The following is a 10,568-nucleotide window of genomic DNA, read 5'->3' on the forward strand; positions in this document are numbered from 1 at the left end:
GAGAGTGGGTCATGTGATACAGCTCCGGAGTGGGTGTGGTTTCAGAGGCGCTGCAGCACCTTGGGCAGCTCCGTACACACGCACACACACACACACACACACACACACACGCGCTTCACTCTCCAATGAGCTGTAATGAGGATTCCTACATGATTTTTGTTCACACACTTCTTTTGTCCTGTGCTGTGTGTGTTCATTCGTATTTTTTCCACGTTCTACTGCAAACAGTTCTACCATCACAGAGTATCCTTCTGGAGAAGCTTTCTAAAGTTCACCTGAAAGCTACAAAAAGCCAAAACAGGATATCCTGGACCTCCTGCCTGGGTTGCAGGTGGAAAGAACAGAAGAGGCGTGACGCAGGCTTTTACCGCACCAGTTATGGTAAATAGAGGAGTGGCTTCGGAATAGAGTTGCAGGACGTCCTGAAAGCAGCAGACGAGAATTAAGCGTTTACATAAATCAGACACAAATATATTACTCTGTAATAATAATAAATAATAATAATAATAATAATAATGATGATCATAATCATAATAATTATTACTATTATTTTTGCTGTTATTATTTTGTTATGATTATATCAATTTTTTTATTATTTTTTAAATTTTTATATTTTATATTTGTATTATTATTATTATTATTATTATTCAATTTAGAATGTGTTTGATTATTATTTATTTGATTCGTTATTACATTATTACATTAATATATTGTTTTTCATCATTTCTTTATTTAGTTTTTTAAAATATGATTTATTTGTTTTTCTGTTTGTTTGTTTGTTTGTTCATTGCATTTGTTGTCTATTTTTTGTCTTAATAAATGGTATTATTGTTGTCGTCGTTTTTGTCGTTGCTGCTGTATTAAATTGATTTATTTTTTCCTTTTTCTATGATGATTATTATTATTATTGTTGTTGTTGTTGTTGTGGGCAAAGCTCGACAGATACAAACTAAGCCTTTTCATAGTAATTCCAAATTCTATTTATTTGTTTGTGTGCTTTTTTTTTTTTTTTTTTTTGGGGGGGGGGGGGGATTAAATGTATTTAAACAGGTCTTGAAAAAGAGTATCTGAGTGCTAGTTCATTTGTGGGGATTAATTGTAACTTTCTTATCATTTCACTCATTTAAAGGTATTTTATTGATTGACAGAATTGAGAAATGAAAAAGAAATAAACCGGTATGATATGAATGGATCATTTGAATCATTTGAAGAATTATGAATATATAATACTGGTTCATTCATGCAGATTTTGGAATTTTCTATGCAGTTTTTTTTTTTGTTTGTTTTTTACACCTGCCACAATAAACCTTATAACATTTCCTTTAACCATGTAAAATGTATTTTCAGAGCATGTAGGTGGAGAAAACAGCCAGGCCTTTCACATTTTTACACAAGTCAGTCCATACTGCAGCCTGGAGTGCTGGAGAAAGTCGAAGGACGTCTCTGACTGGATAGGAAATAAATTCATTCATCTCAAGTAAGCACTTTATCCTGGACAGGGCTGCGGTGGATCCATAGCCAATCCCTGGACATGAAGTAGGAATACAAGCTGGAAGAGACACCTTGGTTCCCATGCACTGCGCACACACACACACACACACACACACACACACACACACACACACACACACACACACACACACACACACACACACACACCTTTAAACCCTCTGTTACTGGATTCTATTTAGAATCTATAAAATGGTTCCTTGACAGTGACACTTTCCTCCTGGGTGCTCTCTCAGTGCTATGAGAGAAGTTGGAGAAGGTTCTAGATTAGCCAATAGTTTCAATTTGGCCAATAGACTTCATCTAATAAAGGGAAAAGGTTGAAAATGGTTTATTCGAGCACCTTTTGTTATTGAGGTCTATAAATGGACTATAGAGTTTGTCTCCGTACATTCAGTCGAAATACTTTGCCGTGTCTCTTCTTCACTAGAGATTTCTTTACGATCCAGACAGACAGACAGACAGACAGACAGACAGACAGACGACTGATTGCTCTCTAATAAATGCTTACTGAGCTCGGAAGTACACTTCGTATGATTTATCGTCTCGTCGTATGGTGAAGTCTGTCACGATGAGCTGCATTCCAGATGGAATTGAAGTATGGAATGGTAGCCATATTGGTTCAGGATTCCTTTAAACCTATTGGAAGTCTCCAAACCATTAAGCTTCCTCCTCCATGTGTGACTGTGGGGTTGAAGCAGTCTGCTAATACCTTTCCCTTCTGGTCTCCTTCTTCCACAAGTTCTTCTGGTAGACACAAAAATGTCCAATTTAGACTTTCTTTTAGTGATTTATTGTCCCATTCATAGATAGATGGATGGATGGATGGATAAAAAATTTAATGAATCCTTGTGTACGTTCATAAAACAATGCCGTATCTATTGATGCATTTCTCCCAAGTATCGTCTGTGCTCGGGCTCCCTCTGCTGTCCGTCTGAGATCAGGTCCTAAACCACTGCGAAACCAAAGGAAGACCCCAAACACACCCCTGCCATCATTTCGCATGCAAATCTGAGCACTTTGGTGTTGTTTTTTTCTAACCATGCACAGATGGAGTGAAGAAAAAAAAAAAGAAAAAAAAAACCCTACCTTGGCTTTGTTCGTTTCTGGAAAATGATGAACTAATTATAATTATGTGATTATGTGGGCACAAAGCCTGCGCCTATTACTTTTGGTAATTATTTTATTATAACTATTTCCCTGGAGACGTCGGATGATAACAATTCATCAGAAAAGAGTTATGCTTTGTTGAACTCTGTAATTGCAATGGCTTAATCCCATTACCTCCTCAGTGCTGCTTCTCACTTGCACATCAACAAATGTTGACTTGCGTATCATCCTCTTCTGCTTCTTCTTTTTTTTTTTCACAACAGTCAGTTTTCTACACCAAGTGACTTTGAGAATGGTTTTAAGAGACTTCTTTAATTCTTTTAAGACTCTTCTTGGATACGTTTTTGAAAATAAAAAAAAAAAGCTTGCAAATCGCTTGTTCTAAAGGGTTGAAATTGGAACCCTAGATTGAGCTTTTCATGATAGAAGTGCGTCTTTTTATTACTTTTCAAAGTTGATACTTTTTCCAACAAAGCTTGTGGGTTTCCCTTTTAGAAAGCGTTTAAAGCGGGGCTCAATTTTTTAAGGAAAAAAATAATCCTTAATAGATAGATGTTAACTGTTAATTCGTAGTACATAAATTAATACACACACAACTTCACACGTTGTGTAACTGGATTCTATTTGGTTCCCTGACAGTGACACTTCCCTCCTGGGTGCACTCTCACTGCTGATCTACACTGAACCCTTTATGGAGAAGGTTCTAGATTAGCCAATAGTTTCAATTTGGCCAATAGCCTTCGTCTAATAAAGGGAAAAGGTTAAAAAGGGTTTATTCGAGCACCTTTTGTTATTGAGGTCTATAGAGTTTGCTCTATACTCTATGTATAATGACATCATTGCATGAGCAGCATGTGTCCCGTGCATGAAAAACTGCTCGACAACCTCTCGGCATCTGGACATTTCGTTTCTCCGTACATTCAGCTTCACTAGAGATTTCTTTACAATCCAGTTCTGGATTTTTGGAGTGTGTTGGTGAAAGTTTGTGCTTCTTTAGAAACAATGTTTGTTAATTCAGGCAGGTAGGCAGGTACAGTCGACCCTCTCATTTGGAACCCAACTAACAGCAAAAACATATTTTCGTGTTTGCTTTGTGCACAAGAGCATTGACATGGTGGAACACGGTTGGGTCTCTAGTATTAAGATGAGCCTCACACTGGTTCTCTAAACACATTCTTATGTTGTTTGTTCAGTGTCTATAGGATCTTTACGATGAGAGTATGTAAGGTATACAGGAAGTCTTTATCTGGGTTCACACATTTCCAGTTATTATGTCTTCTTACAATCAGGAACAGTTTAAGGTCAGGTTTGTGTGTATATATTCTTGTCTGTTACCTGCATCAAACTGAAGAAGAACGTATGCGCCATGCTGTGTGATTCTTTCATGATCAGAAAGGCACCATGGGCATCGTAGATCGCATGTAAAACCTCTAATAGTCTCCAAATTCAAGTGAAGTTTTGTTTTTTTCATATAATTTGCCACAGAGTTTATTAGAACGAGCCCCCCTGGCAATTAAATCCATCTCATTCCAGATTTATTCCACCAATAGCTCAATAAGCGCCAATCTTCTGTGAAGGCTTTCCACTAAAAACTTTTAGATTATAGAGCATATTTGTTTGCTTTTTATTTATTTGTTCGTCTTTCCTTTTATCATTAGTGGATCAGGACTGTGTTTCTTTGCATTTATATCATTTTCTTTCACTCAGGAAAAAGTCAGATTTCTCCATACACTCAATTTCGACCTTTCCAATATGGCGGACGAGGCAACGTTACCAGGTACCGGCGCCATTTCTGATAGTCCCGCCCACTTCATTTTTACGTCACCAACATGCGACGGAAGCGAGCGAAAGAGACGCCGCTTTATTTTTCGCTTACGGAGTTCGAACAAACACCATTTCCAGGAACTACAGGGTCTAACATGTAATGGCGTCTCGAACCTGCGTGTGAGAAATTAGACATTTCTATAGGCGCGATGAAGAAAAGGGCCGCCGACCAATCAGGAAAGAGATACGCGCTCTAACGACACGTCATACACGGAAGTTCCCGTGCTGCCTACAGCAGGTAGGGATGGTGGAGCCGATAATCAGTGTCTGTTAAGGTAATGTAATTTTGTGACTTAATGATTAAACCGCGATTATTTATGGATTTATGGATTTTATTGTCACCGGGACAGATTGTAAGGTTTGACTTTAAAATGTTCGAAAAGAAGCTAGGCAAGGATTTATATTTTTTATTCATTCTGTATTTCCGGGTGTGTATTACCATTATTCAACTACCACTACTACTATTACTAGTGTTCTTACTACTATTATTACTGCTACTATTAGTCTTTTTTTTTTTTTTTTTTTTTACTATTAATACTATTACTTTTACTAATATTACTACTATTATAGCTACTATTACTCTACTTAAATTACTAATATATATATATATATATATATATATATATATATATATATATATATATATATATATATTAAATATAGTGATCTAGGGTCTTCTGCAATAGTGTAGTGATCTGGGGTCTTCTTCACTAGTTTTTTGATCTGGGGTCTTCACTAGTTTTTTGATCTAGGGTCTTCTGCAATAGTGTAGTGATCCAGGGTCTTCTTTACTAGTGTAGTGATCTAGGGTCTTCTTAAATAGCGTAGTGATCTAGGGTCTTCTACACTAGTTTTATGATCTAGGGTCTCCTACACTAGTTTTATGATCTAGGGTCTCCTACACTAGTTTTATGATCTAGGGTCTTCTACAATAGCGTAGTGATTTAGGGTCTTCTACACTAGTTTTGTGTTCTAGGGTCTTCTGCAATTGCGTAGTGATCTAGGGTCTCCTACACTAGTTTTATGATCTAGGGTCTTCTGCACTAGTGATCTAGGGTAGGATCTTGGCAGTGTATAAAATAATTTTATCATTGAAATGTATTTAAAAATGTAATAAAAATAGCTTAAACCATAAACAATATATATCAAACTGAACGATCCCTCGCAATACAACCACCTATTTCAGTCTTTTGTTTATTTATATTTTAAAGCTTCAGATCATTCATCCTGATCTGATGACCCTTTCTATCTACTGAAAACATTGCGGGTTAATGTTTATATGTTTAGGAAAGAAGGAAGGAAGGAAGGAGGGTTCACACTGATGTCTCACACATTATACAGCTGTGTTGGTTCAAAAAGTGCAATAAAGTAAAAAAAAAAAATTTTAGTATACCACACACACACACACACACACACACACACACCTTTTTCTTTTTGTCGTAAATGAGCGTTCTGCCCGTATCCCAGTCAGGTCAAGTGAAATATGGGAAGGCCGAGGAAGAGGAACGTGGCCGCAGATGGACAGCCTCTCTCTCAGAAACAGGAGAAACCACCAGCTCTGCTGCGTAAGGAAAAGGAAAAGAAGAAAGCAAAGACGGATATCGGCAGGATCTTCATCAACATCTCTATTGGCTTGTGCATGTTCAGCCTCGCCTGGTTCTTTTATGCCTTGTACATGCGCTCGGCCTTGGCCAGGAGAGCAGTGACCCTGCATCCTTCACGTCGCATTTTAGATGCCAACAGCACCACCTCTGCTGTGTCTCCTGAGAGGTTCTGGGGCTCCTATCGGCCCCAGGTTTATTTTGGAATGAAGACGAGGAGTCCGAGATCCGTCGTGACGGGTACGAGCGGTTTTCGAGGGAGCTCTACACGCTTTAGCATTTGTTTCATAGGGACTAAAAGATCTTTCTGCTAACGTCACGGCATTCATATGGCTCCATTCTAGGCTTGATGTGGATGCGGCAGTTCTCACCCAAGGGGGTGGACCTGAGGCACACGTGTGAGCAAGGGGACGGATTGCGTTCCTACGGCTGGTTAATGCACGATGGCATCAACTTCGGCACGCAGCACATCCAAGACACGGATTTTACTCTCACCACGACTTTCGTGAAACGAATGGGAGGGAAACACGGCGGTGACTGGACGTGGAGAATCGGCGGCAAGCAACACGTAAGTATCCTATCGAAATCGATTATATCTATTAGCATGGCAACTAAGTTTTTTATCGACGTATTAAGCTTTTAAGCAGTGACGTTGTACATCTAACCACGGTCAAATCCGCTGAAAGTAAATGCCAGGCGCCCAGAAGAAGAAATTCGAAATCCAAGCTAATTGGAAGTAGCGCTGTAACGCACTGTATTAGTGTTTTGATGCAACATGGCAATTAAATTCACTAAATAGGTTTAGTTTTCACCGATGTTCTTTAAAAACCACTTACTTTTTAAAGTATTTTAAGTATTTCTCATTTGTTCACCAACTGTATGTCCCATAATTTTTGTAAAATCTTAATGCCTTGTGCTCTCTTTTTGTTCTTTTTTTTTTTTTTTTTTTTTTTCCTCGGATTTTTCCAGAATACTGCCGCTCATGCCCCAGTCATCTCATTATTGTTCTACGTGGCAACAGATACCCAGGGTTCCTTGCAAGCTCACTTAGAAAGTAAGACGAGGCTGAGCCATGTTACAGGCACTTCAGAGGAACTGGGAAGCTTCAAGATCATTTTTGGCAAACCTTCGGATGGAGAGGCGTCTCCCAGTAAACACGCCAGGTATTTCAACTGATAAACCATATCTACACAAATCTATATCATATCCACACGAGACCAGGGACGTTCAGAGTGATAGCACAAGATATTTTCTAACCAGCCATGTTTCTTCTCCCCAGCTATAATTATTTGCAAACGCTGAGCCCCGGTCTGGACCAATTAACAAACATAGTGAAGTCCAGCCTGAGTCGCAGATTTGTTTTTAGTTCATCTGCCACAGAGAAGAACCATTACATCGCTGTGGATACCTACACGCCTCCTCCGCAACAACAAAACGATAAACACATCCAGAGTGACTTTGTGGTGCACCAGGTTACTGTCCAAGCCCCCTTTCAAATTGAGGTTTTATTTGAATCCGGAAGCTTCCATGACCGACCTGATCAGCTGATGGGCTCTGTTTTGACCAAGGAGCTCACAAGGTTAAAGTCGTCTTACAATGAGAAGTTTGAGGAGACCTTCGGACTTCAGGCCAGAGGGTTCACTCAAGCCCAAGTGAGGTTTGCCAAAGCTGCCCTGAGCAACATGCTTGGAGGTATGGGCTACTTTTTTGGACAGTCCATTGTTCAGTCGATTTATAATGAGCACCCTGTTTTTTACCCGGAGGGTGCTTTGTTCACTGCAGTGCCCTCCCGTTCCTTCTTCCCACGTGGTTTTCTGTGGGACGAAGGATTTCACCAGCTCCTCATCAACAAGTGGGATGCCCAGGTGGCACGTGAGGCTGTTGCTCACTGGTTGGATTCGATCAACGTGGAAGGCTGGATTCCACGCGAGCAGATCCTGGGTGACGAGGCGCTCAGCAAGGTGCCTTCTGAGTTTGTGGTGCAACACACTGAAAATGCAAACCCACCAACATTCTTTCTGCTCCTTGAGGAGCTTTTGGAGCAGCTTGATGCACATCCAGATGCCCAGAATACTCTAAATTTCCTCCAAAGACTGTACCCCCGATTGCACTCATGGTTTGAGTGGTATAACACCACTCAAGCTGGACCCTTGCCTAACTCTTATCGTTGGCGTGGCAGGGACAAGGACACCAACAGTTTCCTGAACCCTAAGACTTTGACGTCTGGGCTGGATGACTATCCTCGTGCGTCACACCCTTCCGAAGACGAACGACACGTAGATTTGCACTGTTGGATGACTTTAGCGTCACGTGTCATGACTAGCATATCGAGAATACTTGGAGAACCACATCAGGAATACGAACACACCTACTTGACCCTTAGCAACAACAGCCTGCTAAATGAGTTGCACTGGTCCGAGCAGCATCATGCGTTCTGTGACTATGGGAATCACACCGCGGCTGTATCATTGCTGCAGGAAAAGATTTTTGTGCCCCCCGGGCAGATGAACCAGCCGTTACCGGCGAAACGTCTGGTGCGCTCAGTGCGCAAAGCCCCCAAGCTCCAGTACGTGAACGCTCTTGGGTACGTTAGTCTGTTTCCGTTCTTGCTTCACATCCTAACACCTGACTCTCAAAAACTAGAGCACATTTTAAAAGACATCCGGGATCCCACTCGCTTGTGGACGCCGTACGGCTTGCGTTCGCTTTCCCGTTCGGATCCTATTTATATGAAGCGCAATACAGAGCACGATGCCCCCTACTGGCGTGGTGCTATATGGATCAACATCAACTATCTGGCACTAAAGGCACTTCACCATTACAGCAGTATCGAGGGACCGTACCGGGAGAAAGCTGCCGAGATCTATCAAGAGCTCAGGACTAATGTCGTCAATAACATTTACAAACAGTACCATGAAACTGGATATATCTGGGAGCAGTACAATGATGGCACCGGACGGGGGCAGGGGAGCCACCCTTTTACAGGCTGGTCAGCTCTGGTTGTACTCATCATGGCAGAAGATTACTGACTGTCTGCAGGTTGAAAATCTTTTGTGCTCATGTTGAAAGGTTTACCTAGGTTGGAGTGCTCTCATTTTTTTTTTATGTTTCGGGGTCTTTTTATAAATCACACTTTGTAAAAATGTCCGAGGAATGTTTAGCTTTTAAATGCGGTTAACATCAATTCATGCTCAGGTGTAAATGAGGGGAAATGTGAAGTGAAAGCAGTGTTACCACAAGAATTATGTTTTGAATTCAGCTGTGTCCGAAAGAATAAACCGTATAAACCGAATGAGCCTGCAAGCTCCTTTTTTGATGCGTTATTAAAGAACAAAAAAAACTTTTCTACCACCCCAAAAAAATATAGCGGGGCAAAAGTGAAACAAGTGGTTGTTAGAGCGAGGGGGTAACTAAGTGGTTAAGATCTTTGACCTATAATCGGAGGATCATGAGTTCAAATCCGACCACCACAAAGCTTAAACTGCTGGGCCCTTTAACAAGGCCCTTACCCCTCAACTGCTAAGTTGTTTGAATGAGATAATTGTAAGTCGCTCTGGATACAAGCATCTGATTATTGCCGTAAACGTTTGTTGCGGTGTGAGGAATTTTTGCAGTAACTGTGCTGAATTTATTTATCCATCATGTCAATGGTAATCCGCAATTACTTGTTTATTGGTAAATAATTTTCATTATTATATCACTATTTTTGCCTTTGTTTGTGCAAATTTGATATATTCCAAATAAAGGCAATTTCACTTTTTTTAAAAAAAATGCAAGTGTTTATTAGAGGTGAGATGTTTTTGCAAATCCAGCCACAGAAAACACTCATGGAAACTCTGTAGATGCCAGACATGCAGGCATCATATACAGCAAAAGAACAGGAAGTTGAATATTAATATTGAATATCCCTAATAGGATTATACCAATGAATATTAAAATCCGTGTGTCAAGCGACGGACATACCAGCATCCTTTGCCAGCTGTTAACAGTTAATCTTGGAGAGTCATTCAAATCGACCATTTGAATAAATACAGACCGTTCCCTCTCCTTTCCTTCCACTACTTGGAACAACACCCCTCTCAGCCCCCTGTCTAAAGGAGCCATCTGCTCTGAAAACCGGAGATAGAAGCCTGGAGATTTTTAATAGCAGCCCGTAAGAAAATGCAGCTTTCAATATCGCATGAGACCTGGCACGCGGTTTTTAACAAAGTCTTTAGACCTATGGTGACTAATTTGGTGAATAAATAGGGCCTGGTCCTGTAGCACCGCATACTGCCTCAAGTCTTTATTTTGGTCTTGGTCTCAGGACCATTAAATTATATCCCCTTTGATAAAACACTTCTACTGGTTTGTTCTAAGCAACAAATTTTTAAGTCCTTGAACGTTGCAGCTGTCCAGACATTAATTCGATGCAGAGGCAGATATAAAGGGTTATTGCAAATAAATCTCTAGAATGCCTAAAACTCTGAATAAACCAAATGGAAACGTGTCCAAGGTGGTATAACCCAAACAGAGCGGACTTTA

The 10,568-nt window shown here is 40.3% G+C and overlaps 1 protein-coding gene across 2 annotated transcripts; it reads left to right on the forward strand.

Moving 5' to 3' along the window:
* Positions 1 to 4,546: 4,546 nt before the first annotated feature.
* On the forward strand, positions 4,547 to 9,333 carry mogs (mannosyl-oligosaccharide glucosidase). 2 transcript variants are annotated; one of them, XM_083532362.1, is made up of 5 exons: positions 4,547 to 4,681; positions 5,911 to 6,284; positions 6,389 to 6,612; positions 7,014 to 7,207; positions 7,324 to 9,333. In XM_083532362.1, the coding sequence occupies exons 2-5, from the start codon at positions 5,927 to 5,929 to the stop codon at positions 9,071 to 9,073; spliced, it is 2,526 nt and encodes an 841-aa protein (XP_083388488.1). In that variant the 5' UTR covers positions 4,547 to 4,681; positions 5,911 to 5,926; the 3' UTR covers positions 9,074 to 9,333. The 2 variants fall into 2 exon arrangements, with proteins under 2 accessions (XP_083388488.1, XP_083388487.1); XM_083532361.1 differs by having other exon boundaries at positions 4,561 to 4,718.
* The last annotated feature ends 1,235 nt before the right edge of the window (positions 9,334 to 10,568 follow it).

Source organism: Silurus aristotelis (genome assembly GCF_946808225.1).
Source record: "Silurus aristotelis genome assembly, chromosome: 27".
Taxonomy (NCBI): domain Eukaryota; kingdom Metazoa; phylum Chordata; class Actinopteri; order Siluriformes; family Siluridae; genus Silurus; species Silurus aristotelis.